The following is a 25755-nucleotide window of genomic DNA, read 5'->3' on the forward strand; positions in this document are numbered from 1 at the left end:
AGACAGACAGACAGACAGACAGACAGACAGAAAGAAAGAAAGAAAGAAAGAAAGAAAGAAAGAAAGAAAGAAAGAAAGAAAGGAAGGAGAGAGGAGGAAGAGGAAGAAAAAACCCCAGGAGGTAGGGTGGATCATCAGGTCACCCTTGCCTGAGTGCTGAGCATAGATTAGTATCTTCTCTTGACATGATCTGGGAAGAAAAGAAGTCCCGAGGAGCTGGAACCTGGGTCAGCAGAGGCCTCCCACTGCTCCCTCCCCTCACTGGCACCTTGATGCTCTCCAGCTCCTTTTCCCGCTGTAGCAGCTGCTTCTCCAGCTCTGCCACCCGCATCATATTCTCGTTCTCCAGGTCCAGGAGCTTCTCTGTGAGCTACAAAATGGGGAAGGCATGCTCAGAGCTGTGTTCAAGCCCCAACACTCAGCATGACTCAAAGCCAAACCAGGACCTGAAAAGCTATGTCCAAAAGGCAGTCTTATTCAGGTGGCTTCCCTACATGACTCTCAGGGACCAGTGGTCCTGACACTATGCAACAGAAACAGACACAAGGCAGAGTCTGTTCCAAGTTCAAGGCCAAACCCAGCCACATAGTTCGGCACACTGCAGTAAGTTGTGCCCAGTGGCTTGGGCCCAAGGTCCATCTAGAGAAGCTCAGTGGGTCTCAGGGTTCCCTGGGGCTCCACTGGAGACAGGAAGGTCAGCTCCTGGATTCCTGGAGCCCAGCTGTGCCCAGCCTTTCACAGTGGCTCTGGCAAACAAAGGATACTTACATGGGACACATGCTCCTCCAGTTCTTCCACCTTTTCCAGAGCTACATTCTTGGTTTCTGCATCTTCCAACAAGCCCCCCACATCAAACACATTGTCCAGGTATGCTTGAATCTGTACCTGCAACTTCTCGCTCTCCGTGTGCCTTGACTTCTGGGGAAAAGGGAAGAGCAGCATGTATGGAATCAGCACAGGCCTCCTGGAAACTCTCAGTACCCTGTCCCTGCTTCACAGCTCCCTCCCAGAGCATGTGACCAGTGTCTTCTAGACATTGGCAAAAGGGCCCCAGTCCCAGGCCAAAGACAGGCAGGTTCCAGATTCATTTAGGACTATATTCTTACTTGTTCTTTGTGTATGTATCTAAGCTGACTCTACCCTGAAACACTTCACCTTTCCAAGATCATACTCAGCTTACCTGGAGGAATTCCTCCAGCCCCAACTTGGTAAACTCATATTGCAGGTGGACCCGGAAGTTCATGTCCTCTACCGAGTGCACCACAATGTTGATGAACTGCATGCAGGCCACCTGGGGAAGAGAGGCCGACTCAGAACAGGGTGAGGCCCTGGCTTCAGCAGCAATTCTTCAGTAGACACAACATGTACCTGTCCCAGACCCAGATCCTCACCATGAAGTCAATGTTGCTGTCCTCATTCCGGAAATACTCCATTAGCTTCTCAAACCGATGCAGTTCTTTGCACACCTGGATGCGCAAAAAGTCTCAGAGGAAGAATCTCTACTATGCAGAACTGAAATCCCCAGGAACATGATGGAGAAGACATGGTTCAGACCAAGTTTAGCCAAAACTCAGTGGGGCACAGTGGCTAACATCCTTGCTGGCCTTCAGGAGGCTAAAGTAGGAGGACTGCCATAGTTTCAGGCCAGCTTGTGATATGAGGTAAAAATGTTTCTCAGAAAACAAAAACCAACCGACCAACCAAAGCATATCAGAATAAATATATAAATAAAATAAAAATAAAACAAAAACCAAATTAATTATAACTCTATATAGAGACTGTGCCATTTTGGACACCAGAAGAAAACCCAGAGCCTGGAATCTGACTTTAGGTCAGATTCTCTGACCTTCACCACAGAGAAGGGCTCCAGTGTAGCTTAGGATTTAGGTGCCTCTAAAGTTAGGCCAGAAAGACATACAGCAGATCTGAAGCCATCAAAATATAAAAAGGAAAAAAAAAAAAAAGGAGTCAAGCCATGGCTGCAGCAGAAGGCTGGGGCCCCACGGGGACACAGAGGAGCCAGTATGCAGGAAAGCCCTCTGCTAAGAAGGGTCCAGGGGCTCCCGTGAGTTTCTCAACTTTAAAGAGGAAGAGCTGTTTCCTGAACCAAACAATGGATGCTAGGGAAGAGGCCCAGAGAGGAGGAAGGGGTGGGGCCACAGCTGTGCCTGGATGTTGAGGAATCCCGAGTTCAAGCAAACTGGGGGTTCAGAGGTAGACCTAGGGATGGGAAAATTCCATACAGGAGTTCTCTCTTCCCTCCCTAACCTTCTTCCCTGAGGATATACTTGCTCTTGCTTTGGATCCCACCCATATGCTCGCATCAGCAGAGCCACCTGAGGAGTCTTATAAAGTGAAGATGTCCAGGCTGAACTCCAGTGGGTGAGGAGTAGAGCCTGTGCCGAAGGAAGGAAGGAAGGAAGGAAGGAAGGAAGGAAGGAAGGAAGGAAGGAAGGAAGGAAGGAAGGAAGGAAGGAAGGAAGGAAGGAAGGAAGGAAGGAAGGAAGGAAGGAAAAGAAAAAAAAAGATTGTGTGTTTTGCCACTATAAATGTATATGAATGTGTGTGCTGTTCCTGTGGAGGCCAGAAGGGGGCACCAAGTCCTCCTGAACTGGAACTAAAGACAGTTATTTGGATACTGGAAACTGAACTCAAGGCCTCTGCAAGATCGGCAAGGGCTCTGACACTGAGCCATGTCTCCAGCCACAGTCTGCACTCTATCCAGAACCTCATTAACTGGACAACTGGGAGGTTTCCTGGAACAAGATCTAAAGGACTTCAGTTTTGCTTTGGCTTTTGTTGTAGTCTAGTCTGAAGCAGGCTGCTCAGCAGTTAAAGTCACAAGAGATCCCAGGAAATTGGATTTACCTAGTTCCCCACCTTCTCCTCTTAAACACACACACACACACACACACACACACACACACACACACACACACACACACACACACACAAGCATGCAGAAGAGACCAACCTCTTTGAAATTGTCAAAGGCAGCCAGGATGATTTCGTGACCTCCCCGCACCAAACACACAGCTGCCAGCAGCTCCAAAACCAGGGCTTTGGTCCTAAGAGATGAAGGAAGTTAACATCCAAGCCCCATCCAAGCCACCACAGTTCATTTCCTTTAGGAAGGAGATGGAAGAGGAATGCCTGTTCCCTCACTAGGCTGTGAAGATTAAAAAGTGGAGCCTGGACACTTCTCCAGCAGAGGAGGTCCTTGCTAAAGGACCTGCAAAGACGAATCAGGATCTTTAGACATAATGAAGAGGGAATCAACGCACCTTGGATTCTTGTTGTTGAGGCTAAGTGCAATCTCATTGACAGCGTGGGGATGGGACATGACCAAGTTGAAGCCATACTGCAAAGGAAAGGACAGGGAGGGACCTTGATGGTAAGAAAGGAGATGCTAGCAGGTCTCCACTAGCAAACCTGACTTTAACAAACTGGTGCTCTGCTGTCTTGGTTGGAGAGATGAGGCAAAAGGGGGCAGCAGTGCATCCACAGCAAGCATCACCCCTTACCTGATAGTTCATTATGGCTCTGAGACAAAGGATGCAGACATGGACATCATCCTTCTGGCTCACCAGGCGGGAGTTCTTCAGGGCCCTGCGGCCAGGGAGAGTACTGTACCTGGGGAATAGGGCCAAGTGATCAGGTAGGGGACAAGGCTGCTGGTGAAGGTTAGACCACCAGGCTGCCCTGTAGAAACAGCAGAAATGGAGGAAAGAAGACCTTGTACCAGATGCCAAGTCAGCAGGGTGCAGAAGACAGTGAAGCCAGCCATTCACCTCTCTGGTACAGGCCTTGGTTGGCAACTGCCCAGGGCCCCAGCTCTATACTCTGCCAAAATCATGCTAACCCCAGAGACCTCTGAAATACAAAATTGTCTTGGGAATTTGTAGTCCTTGGGGTAGGTCACAAGACATTCTAATTTAGTTACATCCCTGGCACATTCAGTGGGGCAGGTGAGTCTTCGTGCTCATCCCATTCTCAAGTCCCCTAAAGGCAGAGCAGGCAACACAGGCCTTATGAAGGCTCGGGGCTATGCCTGGCTCTGTATCATCTCTCTTCTGCCTTAATGCTTTGTGAGAGGAGGAAACACATACAGAATCTGCTCCTGCAAGACCAGAATGGTGAGCAGTGTCTATGACACAAAATCCGAGAAGAGAAGAAGAGCCACGAGAGAGACACAGGTCAAAGGAAAGGCTGCGGATCTACAAGGACAGCCTCTGAGTAACAGGGCCTCTGCAAAGCGATCCAGTCCACCACAGGACACTCTTGTGAAACCACAGACAAAGGAAGGCCCAACTTTGGAGAGAAAAGACCTGAAGGGGAAAGGGAAGGGAAAGGAAGGAGCCAGTGCGTAGCTGGGGCTGTTCTCTAAGAGCTGATGGGAAAACAGAGTTAAGGGGGAAATGGGTGTGGGGGCAGGAGCTGAACTGGCCAGTAAAGCCCAAGCCCTGCCCGAGGCCAGGAAGGAATAGCTAGGAGAGAGTGAGGACGGGGAAGGGGAGAGCTGGAGCATCAGGGGGGACAGAGGAGGACCATATACTTACCCGGGACAGACCGCTGGGCAGAGTCAGGGAGAGAGAGGACAGATCAGAGACAGGCGAACAGGCAGAAGGCAAGAGAGCTGAGCCTGGAAGCAAGAGTGGAGGGGGGAGCATAAGCACTCACCGGGCCACCAAGACCGGGGCTGGGGCTGGGGTAGGAGGCAGAGGGCAGAGTAAGCGCGCACATACCGGAGCACGGACTGACGCGCAGAGCGAGCGAGGCTGTTGGTGAAGGGGGCCGACAGGGCGTTGGGCGGTTGCAGGTCCTCGATTGACCTGCTCCAGGACCGGAGCTTGTCAAATGCACCATCATCACCACTCTCCAGACCCTCAAAGTCAAACCTAGAGCATGAGAGGACACACATGCGCACACGCAGGCACATATACAAGGGAAATTCTGTGCCAAGCCCAGCAAGCCCACCTCCCCCTCTTCAGGCCTCTGTGGCAAACAAAAAGCAGGGGCAGCAAGAAGAGGAAACAGAGTTAGGCATGAGAGACCTGATCCTGGTTGGAGCTACCAACATAAAACAGGGCAGAGAAGGCCTGGACAGCTCTAGGAGAGGGGAGTCTGAAGTCTTCTCTGTGGCCCAAGGGCGCTGTGTGTGTGTGTGTGTGTGTGTGTGTGTGTGTGTGTGTGTGTGTGTGTAGGCTGGCAGGCTTCCTGTACTCCTAGCCTCACATGGGACATCTCAAATCACCATGACACTACTTAAAAATCTGTACCAAAGATGATGGAGGGAAATGAGCCAACTACAGGTCCTGCTCAGTGGCCAGTGGCCATGGCCAAGAGACTCGGAGCACCCTAAAGTAGCCCAGCTCATCAAGAGCTGGACAGGTCTGAAAAGAAAAAAGAATTAGGTTCCTGAAAAGCCAGGGTGGCCCTTTAAGCTCAGCCAGTACACGGCTGTCTCACCCTGCCAGCTGCCTTCTGTGGTTTCACTTGTTTAGCTCTGTCAGTGCTGAGGAGTGAGCCAGGGGTCTCCTGCCAGGCCAGTGTGCTAACAGGTCTCCTGGTGAGCTACACCCCAGGCCTAGCCCTCTTAATGGCAGATGTTTTATGACTGAGGTGTCTATGTCTTTCTCCTCAGCTTCAGCTTCCATGGAACTGGGAGCTGAGACTGAAGAGGGAAGCATTCTAGCCCCTGAGGAAGTGAGCACCGTTTCTGGTTACTTCCTGCAACAGGTCTGTTACCATAAGCAGTAGTGTCCAGAGCAAGGAGGTCACCTGACATCACACAACACTCAGGGCCTTCTCTTACATCCCCGGCCCCCATCTCACCTGTCCCTCCTGCCCTGTACCCCTGTAGCCTCTAAGAACTGGGGCATATCTCCCAAAGGCTTTCCCCCATGGGACATCTTGCCCACCGTGAACGCCCAGCGTCAAAGGCTGGGGCTTTCTGGAACAAGGGGTACCCATAGAGGAGAGGCTGCCAGGGTCCGGAGGAGTCCTGACAGGTGGCAATGTAACAGGGTGACTCAGCCATGGACCACCCCTTTCCTCTCAAGGTGTTCCAAAAAACTGTCTCTTGTTCCCTGGACTCTACTTTCAAAGGCACTGACTGCCCTGGACACCAAAGTGTAGTCTTGGTTTGGAGCAATGGGATTGTTTGCTTTTTCAAGAAAGATAGGCATATTTGGGGAAATGATCTACATCTTTTTACTATAAAAGCTCTGAACTAAAAATTCACTTAAGCAAAACTTCCCCATTTCTTTCTATAAAAAGATTATTTAAAGGGACAGAAAGATCGTGAAGTAGGACTTCCACAGAGATGTGGATGGGAAGTGGGTTACTCTCACTTTAAAGAGAATGACCTGGAAGCGGGATGGGAAACTAAACCTGGGAGACATTGCTGGGTCCTCTTGAGGAAATGCACTGAACCAAGAAGAGCCATAAGGGCAGGGACAGTGGAAAAGCAGAAGTCTAGGCAAGATCCAAGGCTCAAGACCCAGATTTCTCCAGCCTACGGACTTTCAGTTCAGGACCCATGGGAAGCTGAGATCAAACCTGGGCTGTCCCCCTTAGGCTGGCTTGTCTACAGTGTAAGCCTGCATATGCTGCTAACTTCACTTACCATCACAGTTAGCCTTCTTTCTCTATGTCCAAAGATTAGAAGCAGGCTTATCACCTGGGTAATAACTAACAGCAGAGCAGCCACCAGGGGAGACCTGGTATATTCCACATGCTAAGAGGGATACACACCTTCCCATCTAATTTGTTTAGTCAGGAGGACAAAGGTACCTGAGGTTCCACAGATAGTGTACAATACAACTTTGACTGTAAAAGCTCTCATTCACTGCACCTTGCCATGCTTGCTCTCCTGTGCTAACCAAAAGCTAACTCCCTTCATGTGAAAAGGATGTCTGGAAAATGCTCCCAAATACTTATTCGATCTGTTCAGGTCGAAGGTCATGTCATGCTCACTGGCCTTCCTCAACAATAGGCCTGTAGTCACCCTCTCACATCTCTGGGCCCAAGCTGCCTAGAGAAGACTCAATGTTGTTGAAACGATTGAACCCTGGGGAGCCCATCTCCTGAGGAGCCAGGCTATTTCCTGGAGAGCCTGCAGCCTGGCACTGAGATCATTTGGCGTCTGACTCCAAGTTCCCATGCTGTACTGTTCCTTCACGCTCCCCAGAACATGTCTTCTACTCCAGCTAACTTCCCAGTCCTTGCTGATTCCTGCTAGTCCCTCGTCTGGCCTGCTCACGGCTGCAGCAACACTTGAGCTACTTCCTCCTGCTCTAGGGATGCCCATGCCCACCTTCTCTGTTGGAATCTCACTCTTCCTTTTTCTTCCCCACCCCACATTTCCCTCCATGCTGGAGCCTGACACCTCAGCCTCAGTACATGGCAGGCTGCTCTGCTGGCTTGCATTCCCAGCCCTCATCCTTCTTCTAAATAGATGGGAACTGTCTGCTTCCCAGTGAGTCCCCAACCTTCGCCCTGAGGTACTTACATGACAGAACACTGGGCAAATGACAGGTAATCCACCAGCACGTCCAGACCTTTGTTTTCATCATTGAGAAACTCCCTCACCCACCTGCAGATACAGGAAACACAGTGGACGTAGTGTGCAAACTGGCTTGGTTTGGTGGGGGCAATCTAGCCCTCAACAAATTTTCTCTACTGCATACTACTGGAACTTACTATCAGGCTGAGAAAATCCTGAAAACCATAACCTACGACAGATCCATTTGCGGTCATGCTGCCAGTCTGGACTTCCTAGAGGCAGGAGACCCAGGGATGGGAAAACACCTTCCAATGCCACTCAATCACAAATGGGCTTCAGCCAGATGAGATTCTAGCCAGTTTCTCCTCGTGGGCCAGGCTATAACCCCATTATTTACTGTGTCCCTTTGATCTGATACAATGCTAGGCATGAAGTCCTTTCCCACCATGTGCTGGAGGAATTGGGGAGGCATCCAGAGCATTCACCACTCACAGAGCTGTGCCTGGAAAAGCCTCCAAGTCCCTAATACCATAAATCTCAGTCAAAGAGAGCCTGACAGGGCCAGAGGGCTCGCTGCTGAGTTCAGTCTTAGAAGCAATGAGCTAAGATGGTCATGAGGGTTCTGTGTTCAACTGGAGTGGCAGAACCGAAAAAGCTTAGGGAACAGTTAGGAATTCAAGCTCCAGTATGTCATGGCTTCCACAGTCAGATGACAATGTGGGAAGGCAGGCAGGTGAGCAGACAGGAGGACAATGACCTGGGGCATTTTTTGCTTTCCCTTTGACCTATGTTAACTCTGGAATAAAAGTGACAGGTCTGTTTCAGTACAGAGACATAAACCCCTCAGGATGTAAGCCTTGTTCTCCTGAGTACTCTAGTCCCCTGAAATGTCCATGGAACTACATAGACCAGCTGTGTCCAAACTGCCCTGCAGGGCTGTGTTTGCCCCACAGCTGGCACACCAGCTCCATCCTGACTAGCCACACCCGCAACTGAGAGGCTGGCGCTAGAGCACCAGGCTTGGCTAATTTGCCAGCAAAGCTCCAGCTTCAGCTGACACTGGAGCTGCCTCAAGTTAGCTTCCTCTCTGGGGGCCGACAGGCCTCCCATTTCCTGTCTGTCTGCTCTCCAGCTCCCCACCCCCTTCTCATTTCCTGTCTGAGTCTACACTGCTATTTTAGGGATCCTGACACTTTGAGGGGAGGTTAAAGGGCACTTTGACAAGGCAGAAAACCAATACAAACCACAAGAGCTAGAGGGCCCTGGAATCCTACTCAGGCAGCCTCACCCCAGAGCAAGAGACCCCATACAAGGTGGTGGGCACTCACTCCCGCAGGACCCGGTCCATCAGGCTGTAAGCAAAGCAGGATCCCCTTCTCACTTGGTCCTGGCCTTCTTCCACCCCTGACTAGCCTGACAAGCTTCCTGAAGAGAAGGATCCTGTCTCCTCATAGAACTACCCAGAGAAGCCTCAGATTAGATGGCACGGGCTTAGCTCTTCCCTGGGAACCAAGGGCTGGGTCTAGACCTCAAACTTGGGAGCCAATGCCAAGAAGCCCTGGAGCCTGGGAACTATGCTAACCACGGGGGATTGTTTCTTTATGCTCCTCTACTAAGGAGAGCAGACCTCCATCCTCACACCAGTTATAGCAGCAGGACTTAGAGAAGATGGCAAGGCCTGAGAGGCCCCGTGGGGTGCTCAGGACTGCCATAGTGTCACTCTTAACCACACACAGAGCCTAAGTGATCAACCCTCCTAGTTTTCCTTCTGTGAGATTCTTAGGGGTGGGAGTGGGGACAACAGGGTTTGGCCACACCTTTCTTGGTGGCGTTCCATGTCTGGGTCACAGATGACTGTGATGTGGAAGCCATGCTTTGGCTACCACAGCGCAGCTCCCAACACCAGGAAGGGTCCCTTTCCTGTCCTCTCCTGTGCTGCTTCCCTTTGGAGTGCTGCTGCAGCTGGCTACATACAGATATCCTCTCCCTCTAAAGGGGTCCAGGCGCATCAGGCCAGGGGCAGACATGCAGGCTGCTGCCTTGACAAAAGAGGAAAAGCTGGTGATGTCAGTGGTTCTTTCCACCTTACTCTCAGGAAGCTCAGGGACACAGGCTGGCATCTACCCAAAAACCCACTTCACCCTTCACTGCTCTCTCACTGAGGCACCCCCACCTCAAGTGCTACAGTCTTAGCTTACTGTCCTCTCTGTGTGGTCACTCTTTCCAACCGTTGCTTACTCATGCTGAACAGTTTCATAGGACAGAGAGGCGCTGCACTCTCCCTGAGCCTCATGCATCAGCCTTAACTTCCTCAGCAACCCCTGGTTCCCCGCTCAGGCTCAAAGTCTCACACAGACCCTGGGGCCCACTCAGTGCACTGGCAGCAAGAGGATCTGTGAGCACAGGAGACAGCCAACGCCTGATCCTGTCTTACATCTCCGGTGCGCTAGGAAGCCTCTTCTGCTCATGCACAAAGATTATTTTCTTTCAAACAAATAAGTAATCTGTATATCAAAAAAAAAAAAAATCTAACTAGTCACCAATTAGTAACTAATTTCATTGTTCAATATAATACATTCTCACATTCCAACTTTTGCTGGGCCTCTCTTGGCCCAGTACCAGACCACAGGCAGACTCTGGTCTCAGCTGCTATGGGAATGTCTTCCAGTCAAAGCCACAGGACCCCAAGAGAGGCCCCAAGCTTGCCAGAAGTAACTGGTCAGCAGCTGGCAGAACGGAAGAGTAAAAAGCCAGAAATGGCACGTCTAAAGTTCTGTGGAGCCAGATGCTATTCAAGGGACAACTGTGCTTCATGGCAGGAAGGATAAATCAAAAAAGGGCACCCAAACTTGTGTGGGAGGCAATGTCTGGTGTCAGGGAGACCTGATGACAAACCCGACTTACCCAATGTGATTGGTGCGAAGTGAGATCTCCAGCTCCCTCAGGACTTTAGTCGACTCCTGTACTCTCCTCCTGAACTTCTGTAAACAGGGAATCCTTTGTCATTTCATGGACATTCCCTGTCACCATTTTTCTTTTCCTTTCTTTTTTTCCAAGACAGGGGTTCTCTGTGTAGCCTTGGCTGTCCTAGAACTCTAACTCTCTCTGTAGATCGGGTTGGCCTCAAACTCAAAGACCTCCCTGCCTCTGCCACCTGAGTGCTGGGGTGAAAGTCATGCACCACCATGCCTGCCCCCCCCCACTCTCTCTCAATTTTATTTATTTATATTTTTGGGTATGAGTGTTTTGCCTGCTTGCATGTCTATGGACTGTGTGCATGCACTGCCTAAGGGGGCCAGGAGACAACACAGTTGTCTGGAACTGCAGTTAGAAGAGTTGTGAGACTCTGTGGATGTTAGGAACTGAGGCTGGGTCCTCTGGAAAAACAGCATGGTCTTTTAACGGCCGAGTCATCTCTCTAACCTCCCTCCATCAACCCTGTCTGTCTGTCTATGTTTGAGGAAGATGTATGTAGCATCTTGCTATGTAGCTCAGGTTGGACTGGAACCCACAATCCTCTTGCCTCAGTCTTCTAAGTGTATCACAGGCATACACTACCATACCCATCTATCCAATTTTATACTATAAATAAAGGGGGCAGGGAAGAAAACACAGGGAGTGCAAATACAGACTTCCCTCTAGCTCTGGACAGTCACTTTAGACCTCAAAGCCCAGATAGTCAACTCCCATTAATCAAGAATCGATGTCATGATACTTAGCCCCAAAGCAAAAGGTTTGTGCCTAACCGGGGACTTTCTGCCTTACACTTTACCTTCCGTGTTACATTGGGGTCCAAGAAGCTCTGGAGTTTCTGGATATAGGTGTGGGGAGGATTCTTCACTTGAAACCTTTCCTGGAAGGAAAACGCACACGTATGCACAAAGAAACACAATGTTCATGAAGGGTGCTAAGGAAGGAGAATGCCTGCAGTGTCAATTTGAGGTTACTCAGCCTCCAGTTGTCCCTTAGCATCATCCAAACCCTAAATTCCCTTCCTTGACGATCCTTACGCAGGTCCTACCTGTGGCTGTAGTCTCCTCTTCCGCCCAGTGCTCTAACACCTAAAGTGCTTTATGTCAGAAGCTCTTTTGAGAGTCTAGTGCTTGCTAAGATGAGGACTACAACAGAGCTGGGATTAGTAACTAAGGTAAACACGTGATTGGCTGAAAGTCACAGGGAGGGAGCTTTGCCTCAAAGATTCTAGTTTTTGTGGCTCTAACCTCTGCAGCTGTGGCTCAACTAGCTTTGCTGTGTTGCTGACGCTCAGAGCAAGTACACCCTATCTGCTCTGTGCCCAGGAACTGGAGCCCAGCAACCAAATGACGTTCTCAGCAGGGTGACCTCTCAACACCTTTCCACACAGAGCACTACTCAGGTCTACGCATAAGGAAACTCAACAAACCCCTTGGTCCTATAAAGGCCTCCACAAAGAAGCTCTCTGAAGAGCTCAGGGGAAGAAACGCATAAAGGGGTCTAGGAGAACGCCAGGAAACAGGACCTAAAAACCCAAGAAAAACTGAAACTATGTCACCTAAAAAGGGCAGAACTTATCTAGTAGAGAACTTTAGCACCAAAGGGCTGCTGTTCTCCAAGTTCAATGCTGAACGCAGAGCCTAAGGAAATAGGCCTTTTCTGGTGAGAACTTGGACCTCAGGACCAAGCTGCTGGCTCAGGGAAAGCGTAAGTCACGGTAGAAGAAAATAGCTAATAAAGACCCAGCACTTGTATGTCTTGCCCAATCTGGCTGTGGGTTCTTTGAGTGAAATCACCTTACACCTTACTCAGGGTTTTGTGAGATTGAGATTTCAGTATGTGTGGGGCTCCTAATAGGTAATCAGTCCCCCAACATTAGCTATTATGATTTTGCTCAGAGCCTGAAAAGAAAAGATTTGTTCATGACAACGCTCAGCAATTGAGTGCTTCATAAAAACAATGCCCATACTCTGTGCCAGGTCCTTCCAGACCTACCAAAACATACCGAGCTCTGCAGTCAAAGCCTCGTGACCTGTGACCTTCAAACATGTGCAGACCCAGGCAGTGAGTGTTATAGTGTCTTGGTTCTCAGCAAAGTAATACTTTCTCTTCTTGCTTAGTCCTAAACACTATCCATGCAAGGACAGCTGCAGTCCTTGGTTACACTGATATTTCAGAACCCAGCCAAGGGAACAAGGGAACCTCCGCCTAAAAGTCTGTGGCTGATAGAAGCAGCACCCGCCCCCCACGCCACCCCCCCACTATTTGTCATGTCTGGGCCAGAATAAGAGGGTCCTTCAGCGTAGCCTACAGGCCCAGCCACGATCCTGAGCCTGACAAACTTTTGTGGGAAAACGGCTCACCTAGCCCACAGCTGATCCTGCACAAACCACCATGGCATCACTGTTCATGGGGCAGCCTCTCATGGGCATACAGGCTACCAGCTGTCTCAGCCAGGCTGTCCCTAGAAACCAAGTCAGCCTACACTGTGCCAAATCAAGGCTGGTTCCTGTCAGGACAGCAGTTAACCCTTCGGCCTTACTGTCTTGTCCAGGAAGACACAGACTGCACCTCCTGATCTTACCAAGCTCATACCTGGTCATGCCAAGCTCATGCCAAGCTCATACCTGGTCATGTCAAGCTCATACCAAACTTATACCTGGTCATGCCAAGCTCATGCCAAGTTCATACCTGGTCACAGATCAGATCCCACTTCTTCTCGTTGTCATATTGTCGCAGCAGCCGGGCCTTGTCAGGAGGCAGGTTCATAGAGCTCTGAGGAGAGAATCTGAGTTAACAAGCTGAGTGCTCCCCTCCTCCCCTTTACAGCTGCTGCAAAGGCATCATGGAAGGGAGTACTTTTCCTGCCTCCCCACTGTAATTGTCAAGCTTGGTTGAACAATATTTTTCAAACTAAAGGACATGGAATCAATCTAGTGAGTCAAAATTAACCTTATTTGAACCCTGAACTAATAGCCAGTGAGGTGGCTCATGAGTGAAGGTGCCCACTGCCCAATACCGAGTCTGGCTTGAGTTTATGCCCCAGAGCAGAAAAGAACCAACTCCTGCAAGCTGTCTCCTGACCTTTGAGAATATCACAGCACAGGTGCCCCACACACCCACACAAAATACTTACAAATGCAAACAAGATTTAAATAGAAGACACCAAGATTCACTACGAGTAGGAAGCTTAAAGGTGTTACAAAGTCTTTAACATTCCACATGTATGTTATATACACCTAAGTCATGCTGTACAAGGCACTACACATGCCAAGCAGTAGTTGTGCACACCTTTAATCCCATAACTCAAGAGGCAGAGGCAGGCAGATCTCTGAGTTTGAGGCCAGCCTGGACTACAGAGCTACTTCCAGTACAGCCTGGGCTACACAAAGAAACCCTGTCTTAAAAAACAAAACAAACAAAAAGATTATATGTAATCTAAGACAAGTCAAACTGACAAAAGTCACACTATAAAAGATACTTTTTTTTTCTTGGTTTTTCGAGACAGGGTTTCTCTGTGTAGCCCTGGCTGTCCTGGAACTCACTTTGTAGATAAGGCTGGCCTCGAACTCAGAAATCCGCCGCCTGTCTCTGCCTCCCAAGTGCTGGGATTAAAGGCATGCACCACCATGCCCGGCTTAACTATTTTAAAGTGTGTGTGTGTGTGTGCTTCTTAGCAGAAGACAGATCAGAACTCTGAAAGCCACTTTCAGTCTGCTTTTCTGCCATAGCCTGAGAAGCAGGTATCTTGAACAGATGCAAGTGAATAAAGTCACTCTTGCAAACAGAACCACTCACATACTTTTAAAAAATATCTATGAAACTTTAGAACTTTAAAAAGCAGTAGCAACTTACTTGCTACTAATTATAAATTATTGCCCTTCCATTTAACTATTACACAGCACTATGCAGACCCCTTGGGGCACCCTAACATACAATACAGAAGACTAGACCCTGAATCATTTTATTTTGCTCATTACTATGTACTGAATGAATAGGCAGTACAGTACAAGGAAGGTCTAAAGTCTGCTTGTACAAGGTATAAACCTCCCCTCCAGTGCCCCTGCAGCTGTGCCCGCCCCCTTCTCTCTTCAGTCAGATGTCCCCCACAGTCATGGCTGCCTTTGTTCTAGGTCATAACTTTGCTTTTGATAGAGTCTGACACTTCAATCTGATCACAGCACCTGCACACCCCACTATAAGCGAGATGCCCCATCTGAGGGGCCTCTGGGATGCCTTCCTCTCACCTCTCCCTGCTACTCAGAGAACCCAGCTTTCATTCCCTGGTAACCCAAACCTAACTGCTGGCTTCACCCCTGTCCAGCCCACGGATCCTCATCCTTACAGAAATGCTGTATTCAGGATCTCCGAGGTCAAAACAGTCCTGGAGACAGGGGTTCTACTTATGGGGCCAACAGGAAAATCCTTAAATATTATTTACTTCTGTCACAATCTACTCGTCATGCACTGATCGTGCACACATGCCATTATGCCATCTGTACACTCATCTTACTCCGAGGACTCAGTCTATGTTGAGTCTCCTCCTCTCAACACATTGATAGACAGAAGTTGATGATGAGCTGATGGTTATCAGGCCCTGGGAGCAGAGGGCTCATGTCCTGGCTGAAAACAGTCCTTAAGGTTCAATCACAGGAAGCAGGTTCAAGACTCCACGTATAGAGAAAGAACTTAGGATGAGAGCGACAAGAACGGCCAGAGGAGGGAAGGACAGATAACCTCATCACAACAGTGATAAACTCTACCAGGTCTGTCTGCTGCCGAGGAGTCGGGCTGAGCTTCCCCACAGCTGGACAAACACCCCATCCCTCTGGAGTGGCTGCTTTGCTGGTGGCCTATGTCTGTGTGGATTATAGAACAAACAGAGACACAAAGGTCAAAGGCAGATTTAGAACTGCCTCTGCCTACCCAGCTGGGGGACAGGCTGCTACCAGCTGAACCTAAGAGAAAACTCAGCAGTCTCCAGGGGCAGCCCTGGCTCTACTCACCCTGAGCATAGCACTGTCATCTAACGACACTGCTTCCGAGCCTCAGCCAGGAAAAGGATTTCCTATTTTTTCCTGTGAAGAAAAATGCTAGTTGTGCTGGCTTTTTTTTTTTTTTTTGGTGGGGAGTAGGGGTTCAAAACAGGGTGTCTTTGTGTAGCCCTGACTGCCCTGGAATTCACTTTGTAGACCAGAATGGCCTTGAACCCAGAGATCTGCCTGCCTCTGCCTCTTGAGTGCTGGGATTGAAGGTGTGCACTGCTGCCTGCCTTTAAAACACACACACAAGCTAGAGTCATTTGAGAAGAGAACCTACCTCTCTTGAGGAAATGTCCCCACTCAGACTGCCCTGTGAGTAAACCTGTGGGGCATTTTTCTTAATGACCGATGCAGGTGAGTCTCTCCCCTCATGGCCACCCTTGGACAGATGGTCCTGGGTACCACAATAAAGCAGGCTGAGCAAGGTACAAGGAGCAAGCAAAAGGCAGCATTCCTTCATGACCTCTGTGCCAGTTCCTGTAAAAGTATTTTTTATTCTCTTGACATAACTGTTGTTTCTGAAGCTTATGGCCTCTGTCTGCTAACCTAGTCCTGGAAGCTTCTAGCCTCCATACAATCTAATCTAGGCCTAGAATATTTTTCAGCCTCTGAGACATACTGCTGAATAAGCTCACCCTTTCGTGTTCTTTCTAAACTCTGGCTGGCTGGTTCAACTCAGCTGTTCTGGCTCAAACTCCTCTCCAGGCTGCTTGACTCAATCTGGCTTCTGTCAGTTTCTCCTAAATTGTTCTGCTTGGCTTCCAACTAACTCTAGCAATCTGTTCTGATCTTCTGCCTCCTCCTGTCCTCGCCTGTGTCTAGCTTGATGTCTCTGTGTAACCTGCCTCTACACAGCACTCCCAGGAAACTGCCTCACTCTCTCTCTGCACCACCCCTCAAATAGCTTCCCTTTCCTCTCTCTTGAGAGTTGGGCAGACCTGTTCTGTGATTTGTCACTTTGTCCACCACTAGATTAGATATCACTTTCAAACATGGGTGTTTCCTTCTACAGACTAACTTTACCTTCACTGTTTGGAATACAGGCATGTCTGTATTCCAGACAGAGGGATCCTGCCCTGGCGCCCTGTGATGACATACTGTGAAATGGAAGTGAAATGGTCTCTCCCCTCACGTTGTGTTTTGGTCACGGTGTTTCATCACAGCAATGGAAACCTCAGACCTTGCCACAGAGCAGGATAGGCTGCTGCTGCTCTAACAGACAGCACATCCCGTCTACACGGACTTCCTCTTTTGGCCAAGCACTGTGGGCTGCTTCACATCTCCCTGCAGGTGTACTGGTGAGAAAATGCTTGCGTCTCTCCAGGCTTCGAGGTTGAGCAGTCACCCCCGCCTCCCTCTGGGACTATCTTAAAAACACAGATGATACATCAAGGACCCTGAGAGAAGATGGACCCCTGCCCTGTGGAAATAGGTGGCAAAGCATGAGGCAGCCCTAGCCAGAGGCCCATGTCCTGTCCTGAGCTTCTGCAGCTTTTCTGGACACTGGCCCCAGCTTTGTCCAGGCTGAAAAGTGTAATGGGAAGGAGATGGATAAAGGAAAACTTGCAACCTCCAGCATTCTCACAGAGCAAAGTACTAACTGGAAGGCGGGAGGCACTAGCTAAGGCAGAGGACCAGGTGGTTCTCTTCCTGCCAGACAAGAGCACTGAGACCCATGTCTCCACCTGGTAATGCGTATAAATCTACCCAGTGTCCAGAGGAAACCAACTTCCTGGCTCCCAGAGACATCCAGGGGTTAAACCAGGTAGGGCTCTAGACTCAGTCAGAAGCTTGATTACCAGCATTTTCTTTCAGTGGTTCCTTGGAGACTGGGCTCTCAGAGGCAAGAGTTAAGGTCTTGCTAAGTCCCTGATTCAGGTGTTGCTGAATAGAAAGGCAGAAGAGGGCACCAGCTGTGGGGCCAAAATGCCCGAGATCCACTTGGGCATGTCAGAGCTATCAAGCCCCACTGAACTCACTCATCAAGCTGATCTTATCATCTCACAGGGCTTTTTGAGCATCAGATGATGGGCAGTTTACACCTGCACACATCTGGACTATGATGAGCACTGGCAAAATCCATTCTCCTCCTAGAAAGCCTGTGTGTGTGGTATTCGGCATCCACAGAGCCTGCCCACTTGCTTCTGGGCTGTCTGTTCCTATTTGTCCTTCAGCAACTGCTTCTCAACACTGAACTACAGCATAGTCCTTTGAACCCCCTTTTTAATCTCTCCCTGATTTCCTCTAAGACTAGAAACAATTTAAACATCACCACCTTTGGGGGAGGGGATGGAGGGAGATAAATCACAGCCAAGACAGTCACAATAGGAGATGAGAAGGGGAAGCTGAAACCAAACTGAAAGCAACTCTGGATGCGAATCTGGAAGTCCCAGTAACCACCAAGAAGCCTCATAGCAAAGGGTGACAATGGAAGAAGCTGAGAGGTGAGGCTCTGATGCTTCTCCAGCAAAGCTGCTTGTTCTCCTCACTCCCCACGTGGGGGCCTATGTAAATAAGTGGTCCTAGTCCTCCATCAGGGTCTCCTTACTGCCCCCGACCCCATCCCTGTCCACCTCAGAAAAACTGGGAAGAGGAGGGGTTCTGCTGAGGCTCCCTTCCCCTGTCTGCCTTGCACCCCCAAGTCCACTTAGCCCTCCCTCGTTTCTCTCCCACTGCAAGAAAAGGGAAATGCCATGTGCCTGACATTTCCTAAAAGCTGCGTGCCCACTCTGGACTCACCACTACTCTGCCGGTCTTTGTGAGCCAAGCCCGGGGGAAACCCAGCATACAGAAAATAGGAAGCACCCATAATTCCCTGCTTCATTGCTTCCCCTGGCCCTAGCAGATCATGACAGATCTAGCAACGGACACGAAAATGGTGTAGTTCCTAGAGACACACTGGAAGCATCAGAAACCTCACTTGGAAAAGGGCTTTGGGGACAGCTACAAATGGTATTTACTTTTAGCAGTGATCTTAACGTCTTCTCTTGTAGAGCCACATAGTTTTCTAAGCTGGAGACTCCGGGCCCTGGGCTTGAGCTAAGGGGTGGAGATTCCTGGATAGCCGAGTCTGGAGCTTCTGTGTAGGCACCCCAAGTGCTTTCCTGGGTACCATTTGCTTCTCAACATGCTGCTGAGCCCCTAGATGCAGGAGCCACCAAGGCCTCCCTGGTATCTGTCCATGAACACGGTGGACAGATGAGCAGAGGTGGGACGTGGTGAAGCAGCAGAAGCTTGGAAGCTGAGGCTGCTGCAGGAGGACCGGACACTGCTCTCAGCCTGTACGCCTAATGGGATCCCCATCTCACCAACCAAGTCATCCCCAATGCCAGTGACAAAGCCAGCAAGACAAGGCATGAAGATCCATGACCAGGTATCAACAGGGCAGTGTTTGGAACAGCCCAGCCAGCCTTCATCATGGCCCCATTGGTAGGCAATGGGCACAGCTGTGGCCGGCTGGGCACTGCTACCAAAGGATGAGAGCTTGAAAGGTAGGAGGCATCAGCCCCTTGGAGGCCACAGCCAGCCCTGCTGCAGTAGCAGCTCCCAGACAATGAGAGCTATTTTCAGCCAGTGCTTTAACACAAGCCAGCTGGCCAGTGTGCTGGGCAGGAGTCCTCCTCCACCCAGCCCGCCCAGACAGCGGCTGCCTGGCCAGCCCCACCCGACCCATGCTGCTGCCACCTCTGCATAACTGTTTATCTCACTGTTTCAGCATGGCCCCTCCCAACACCCCCAAAACTGCAATCTTGTCAAAAAGAAACAAATCAGAGCTCCATCAAAGGTCCAGGAGCTAAGAGTAGAAAATCCAGACATAGGAAACACAGCAGCCCCTTCAAACACCCACACTTTTCCCCAAGCCCATGACTGGCTGGGGCAGTGCAGGGGTGGAGATGAAACCCATGGACAGGCAGACTCACTGTGGCTCTCACTGACCCAGAATCCAGTCTTCTCTGCCAAGCCTGGGAAACAGCTCAGTTTTGCTTCTCGTGCCCACTTCCTCTACCCTTCCAGAGCAAGGGTTCAGAGAATGAGTTGGAGTCAGGCACAAAAGATTCTGGACAAGAGTTGCACTACTCCAGCAAGAGAATCATAGGAGGGGCCAAGGGCAAGCACTCACGGCACAGAGAGCCAGCTCCCTGACTGGTGTGATGGAGTGGGGTAAACATCCAGACAGCCCCCGGCCAGCAGTATTCTAAAGCAGGAAGCAGGGAGGGCAACAGCCAGCTCCCTGGACCCTGAGGCTCCAGCCCTTTTTTTTTGCCAAATTTCATAAGCTCACAGTACCCAACCCCCATTCCATTTCTTCACTCCCTTGAAGAGGGACCTACGCATGGGGGTACATGCAGAGCGCATAGCAATCTGACACAGTCTTCTCAAGGCCTGAGCTACTATTAGATGTAAAGGGAGGTTGCTGGGGCTCCTAATGGCATCAGAAAAGTGGGTGTGCTTTTCTGTGACTTAAGTGTCTGCAGTGACTTAAGTCTGCCTTTCTGGATTTGTTTTAATTGAAGCCATCATTTTGGGGACAAGCTGCCAGCACACAGCTATGTCTGGAGAACGTGCTCCTGTGGTCACTGATGACTCTATAACCAGAAGTGACTTGCCGAGCAGTTATGGGCCAAGTCCCTAAGCAGCCTGGAGGAAAAAGAAATGGATTTGCCAGATGTCTCCAGCTGAGCTCTGCATTTCACACCAGGCAAATCAGATGGAGAAAGGTCCTAGAAGGCCAGTGCCACTCAAACAAAGAGATGACTTTTCCCAACAATTATATCACCCCCAGGCCTCTTTGTCACCTTGGAGGATTCCCTTATTGTATGCTGAGAGGGCAAAGGGAATCCTCCAAGAAAGCCCCAAGCTCTACTACCCTCTGCCTACTACTGCTCTACACCTACCCTAGGTAACTTCTACAGCTAGCCTGTAGCCCACAGTTGAGGATGCCCACCAGACAAAACTGCTGATGTCATTTTCCAACTGAGCCATTGGCCCTAGCTAAGAAACCACCACCAGAGCAACCTGATCCACCCGTCCGGCTCCTCAGCCCCTCCTCGTGGTTAGCCAGACCCACACACTCCCCAGTTACGGAGAACGGAAACTATTCCAATGGGGGTGACAGGTTTTCCAAGGCCAAGGAGTCTTGGGCAGAGCTTGCCACTCCATTAGCTCACCAGGGTCCTCTCTCTTTCCCTGGGACAGGGGGGCGAGGCAAGACTACCCTCAGGCCCTCATCATTTCTAGGGTCACATCCCTCTCTCTCCCCACACCACAGCTGTTCTCACTGAGCTGTGGTGAGTCTTCTTTACAAGGCCTTTCACCTCCATCTTCCCTCCCTATCCTCACTCCACAGATACTTTCCCACTCACCTCAGCCCTCAGGTGGCACCGCTGCTTCTAACACTTCCTTTCCTCTTCCCAGAGACAGGCATGAAACTATCAAATACCGGACACACAATATAAATCCTGATTTTTCTTGAGTCAGAAATACTCTGACTCCTTATCATTTACAAAATACAAGTCCTTGGCCAGTTGCTCCTCAAATCTTACCTGAGACGATCTCAAGAGCTAAGAATAGCTATCCCTTTGGGCTTTCAAGGAACAAGCCCTCTTGCTATTTCTTGGCTCCAGGATTTGCCTGTGGCCAACACTTCTTTGGTCTTCTTTTTTTTTTTTTAAGATTTATTTATTTATTATATGTAATTACACTGTAGCTGACTTCAGACACTCCAGAAAAGGGCATCAGATCTTGTTATGGATAGTTGTGAGCCACCATATGGTTGCTGGGATTTGAACTCGGGACCTTTGGAAGAGCAGTTGGTGCTCTTACCCACTGAGCCATCTCACCAGCCCCTTCTTTGGTCTTCTAAATCCCTCCTACCCATTATTACCTGTTTCAAAATTCAAATTGGTCACAAATCACACTCCCAAATAATTACATGTAAAAATAACCCAGTAAAGGCCTCTGCTATCCCCCAACTTCTCATCCTCCTCAGCAACGTTATCTTCCCATGTAATGATTAGCTTTTTCTCTTTCACTCAGGTATGGCTACATGACCATGTGGAATGTAAACAGTCATGGACCAAGTCCCTGAGAAGAAGCAGATACTCTTTTCTCTGTCCTGTTAAACACAAAGACAATGGCTGAATTTGGGCAGTTATTTTGAACCAAGAGAGATGACTTTGAGATTGAAGTCTATACAGTAAAACAAGAGAAAACTCTCTGGGGCTAGGGATGCGCTGCTGTGGTAGAGAGCTTGCCCAGTAGGCAAGAGGCTCTAGATACAAACCCTAGGACTGAAGAAAGAAAAACTAAAAAGTGGCAATTGCTGCTCTCACTGCCATCAGGCCCTGGTGCACACACATGTAATCCCAGCTACTTAGGATAATGAGGCTGGTGGTTTGTGAATCCCAGGCCAGTCGGGGCAATTCAGCAAGACTATCTCAAAGAAGGGGGATGAGATGAATGGGCTGGGATGGAGGATAGGAAAGAAAACACCTTGTTATTAATGCCATGGGCCGTTAGTGCGATCTGAACGGATCCCATATATTCCTACTTTCTTGTTCGCGTCCTCTGTTTATCTAGTTACAACTAGAACAGGAATCCCTAGAAGAAAGCATTTGCCTCTACTCTGAGCCATGCTGGTGCTGACTGATGCCTAGCCCTCCACCAGGCCCCTCGAGGTTTCTTGTTCTGGTCCTGTCCCATTTCAGAGTCTCGTTTCAAGTCCTAACTAAGCCTATTCCCACCCCTTTCCTTCTCTTTAACCAGAGTCACCGCTTTTATAGCCTGCTGAAGCACAGGAGTCACCACCAACTCAATAAAGATTGAGCAAATTGCAGTTCTCCAAGGATCTACTCCTCTTCCTCTTGCCACTATGTGCCCTCCTCTCTGACACCGTGGCCTCGCCCTTCCTCCACCTCACAGCAGGCCAGATCCTGCCTCTTCTAGCAAATCTTCCCTGTTGAGAGGTTCCCCAACAGTTTCCACACATTTATTCTTTTTAAGTGTGGTCACAGAGTTGTGACTTATGAAGAATGTTCCTCCACCCTTTCTTAGACATGCAATAAACATCTTTAGGATGAATTTTCCTGACACTCCTAGAAACACAGTGCTCCACCACTTAGGGCGGTGTATCCCTGGGAAAAGAATTTCATGTCTGTGAAACCCAATCTCCTCTTGTGTAAAAAGGAGATAGAAATAGTGGTTACCTTGAAGAGTTGCTATGGGGAATGGGGAAGTTAAGGTAGCATATTTAAGCATCTACATGAGAACCTACATAGAAAGCGTTACACATAATTCAAACTTTGTTCAGGATTTTAATGCTAACATCTACCCATGAAAACTACACACCCAAGCACTACACTAGAATCTGGGAATAGTAGAATAAACAAGGAGTGATTACTATCTATGGCAAGCCTGTATCCTGAGGCAAGGTTGACTAGAAAACTAGGGTAAGCTATGGCTGTCTCTGCTGAGGAAGAGGCAGATCTTGCCCAAGGAATCCCTGGGGGATAGCCTCTAAGTAGATAAGGAAGCAAGCAGGGGTTACTGGAAGAAAAGTTTCAGGATTCTGTACTAAACATCAAGCAGGAGAGGGTCAGAAAAAGTATTAGAGAAAATGGCCACACCCTAGGTCAGGACGTGTATCGGCAGATGTGTGGAAGGACAACACACTGTAACAAGGCCACGAGTCTACAAGTGGGCCTGTGGTTAATAGTGTGCACTAGGAAACCACTGTGGGCAGAGAACAGTCCAACAAAGGAGCCTAGGAGCTACTAGTCATAGGGAAGCAAGGAGAATACTACTACCATTTGAATTAAATAGTAATAATGACCAAAGCTAACATTTAGTGGGAACTTGTCCTGAGTGCTGTGTGGCTTATTTCACCTGACTCTCACAGTACCCTTAAAATAGGGATCGCTTTCTCTGTTTTACAGGTAAAGCTAAAAAAGGGCTGTGGAACTTGTCTGGGGTCACAAAGCAAATACTGAAAAGGCTGGATCTGACCCCAAATCCTGAACTTTATTCTACATGGTACTTACTCTGAGACAAGGAAGTATCTTAGGCCTCTTGGTCACCTTTCTAAACTGTGTGCCCTTCGGAGCTGACCTGGGGAATTCTAATTTTCCTTATGAACCCTCCCACCATTAACAACCTGTATACTATTGTATACTATTTCTCGGAGCTTCTGCAGGGTTTATTACTTGTTAGCAGTTATGTTCAAACATTTTCTTAGTTTTCATTCATAATCATGAATTTTACTATCCATCTGCTTAGAGGGGACTAAGAAAAACCTGGAGCCTCAAGAACTGCACTGAGAAGCTGTGGCATGGGTGCAAGTCTTTGCCACAGCAGTTGAGAGGCATACAGATCTCTGTCAGTTCAAGGCAGCCTGATCCACATAGCAAGTTCCCAGACAACCAGGGCTACAAAATATAGGCCATCTCAAAAAACAAGCAAGCAAGCAAACAAACAAACAAAGCAAAACCACAAATACAAAACAAAACATCAAGATATCTCAAGTAGGTAGGGTGGAGGGTTTCTCTCCAGAGCTATGGAAAGGAATGACTTGTCTGACACATGTCAAATGTGTCAATGAATCAATCTAATGAATCGAAATCATTACTTTTAGTTAAACTAATTACCAACTATTCTAGTGGTTGACATATCAAATGCATCAGACAGAGCTGTCCAAAGTCAGCAACTGTCTTCTTGTTGTACCTGGAGCCAAAGTACTGCATGGCCTCCATGAGCACAGTGGGTTCCTTTTCCCTCCCAGAGACCACAGGCTTTGCCATTCAAACACTCAGTCTTTATTTATTTATTTTATGTGAGCACACTGTCGCTGTCTTCAGACACACCAGAAGAGGGCACTGGATCCCATTACAGATGGCTGTGAGCCACCGTGTGGTTGCTGGGAATTGAACTCAGGAGCTCTAGAAGAGCAGTCAGTGCTCTTAACCTCTGAGCCATCTCTCCAGCCCCAAGCACTCAGTCTTTTGTTTTTGTTTTTGTTTTTTTTTTGTTTTTGTTTTTGTTTTTTGAGACAGAGTTTCTCTATGTAGCCCTGGCTGTCCTGGAACTCACTCTGTAGACCAGGTTGGCCTCGAACTCAGAAATCTGCCTGCCTCTGCCTCCCAAGTGCTGGGATTAAAGGCGTGCGCCACCACTGCCAGGCCAGCACTGAGTCTTAACAGGGAGAAAGGAGAAATTGAGGTTGAAAATGTCATTCTGAAGCATGCAGGCCTTGGCATTCTGCTCATGCTGAACCAGTGCTAATAGCTGTTAGTCTCCCCTGTTAAGACTGAGTGCTTGGGGGCTGGAGAGATGGCTCAGCGGTTAAGAGCACTGACTGCTCTTCCAAAGGTCCTGAGTTCAAATCCCAGCAACCACATGGTGGCTCACAACCATCCTTAACAAGATCTGACTGGAGTATATGAAGACAGCTACAGTGTACTTACACATAATAAATAAATCTTTAAAAAAAAAAAAAAAAGACTGAGTGCTTAACAACTATTAGCACTGGTTCAGCATGAGCAGAATGCCAGGGCCTGCATGCCTCAATTTCTCCCTGTAGACAGATTTGCAGCCAGTGACACTAGAGTGTGAGGTCACCACCCAGGCACATGAACCTGGGATCATTCTGTAAAAAGAGAGATTCTTGTAATCAAGTCCCCCTGTATTCAGTGCTCAGGACATAAAAGTTTTGTCTTTGGAACTTTGGCTCCAAACAGTTCAAAGGAGACACTGCCCAAGGACTTGTCATCTACCGTGATGTCAGAGAATACCATGGAGCTGAACACAGATGGCAGCAAGAAGCTACAGGTGACAGCGCCTATGGAGGCTCAATCTTCCTTTCAACAGCCCAAGTGTCTTATACACCATATTGTGCAATGTTTAACACATGATGTTACATTTTTATTGAGCTGGAGTGTGCATGTGTGTATGTGTGTATTCAGAGGGACGACTTTCTGGAGTCTGTTTTCTCCCTCTACCACGTGTGTTCCAGGGATCAAATACAGGTCATCTGCCCACAGAGCCATCTCACCAGCCCAGAAAAGCTGTTTGCCTTGCAGAAACTCTTGTATATTTACAAAGAGAGGGGAAGCTGCAGTTTATAAACATCTACTCCGGGCCAGGCACCAGGCACTTTGCTAATCCCTTTATAATTATAAGATTTCATAGAGAAAAAAAATTGTTTTCCTCAGTTATTCTCTGCTCACCTTTTACATGACT

General features: G+C 48.9%; 1 protein-coding gene across 4 annotated transcripts in view; it reads right to left on the bottom strand.

Moving 5' to 3' along the window:
* The window catches only part of Fmnl3 (formin like 3), a 54433-nt gene that overhangs the window by 7773 nt on the left and 20905 nt on the right, over positions 1 to 25755 (bottom strand). For 2 of the 4 annotated variants that reach the window (XM_021216498.2, XM_021216496.1), the window contains exons 2-13: positions 13172 to 13255; positions 11280 to 11360; positions 10412 to 10488; positions 7514 to 7597; positions 4746 to 4898; positions 3525 to 3633; positions 3285 to 3361; positions 2975 to 3068; positions 1392 to 1466; positions 1181 to 1291; positions 769 to 918; positions 269 to 370 (exon numbers count right to left, since the gene is read on the bottom strand). In XM_021216498.2, the coding sequence (XP_021072157.1) occupies positions 269 to 370; positions 769 to 918; positions 1181 to 1291; positions 1392 to 1466; positions 2975 to 3068; positions 3285 to 3361; positions 3525 to 3633; positions 4746 to 4898; positions 7514 to 7597; positions 10412 to 10488; positions 11280 to 11360; positions 13172 to 13255 (1197 nt within the window). The remainder of the gene's footprint in view (positions 1 to 268; positions 371 to 768; positions 919 to 1180; positions 1292 to 1391; positions 1467 to 2974; positions 3069 to 3284; positions 3362 to 3524; positions 3634 to 4745; positions 4899 to 7513; positions 7598 to 10411; positions 10489 to 11279; positions 11361 to 13171; positions 13256 to 25755) is intronic. The other 2 variants (XM_021216499.2, XM_029547965.1) reach the window with 1 other exon arrangement.

This window comes from Mus pahari, chromosome 17, assembly GCF_900095145.1.
Source record: "Mus pahari chromosome 17, PAHARI_EIJ_v1.1, whole genome shotgun sequence".
NCBI lineage: Eukaryota > Metazoa > Chordata > Mammalia > Rodentia > Muridae > Mus > Mus pahari.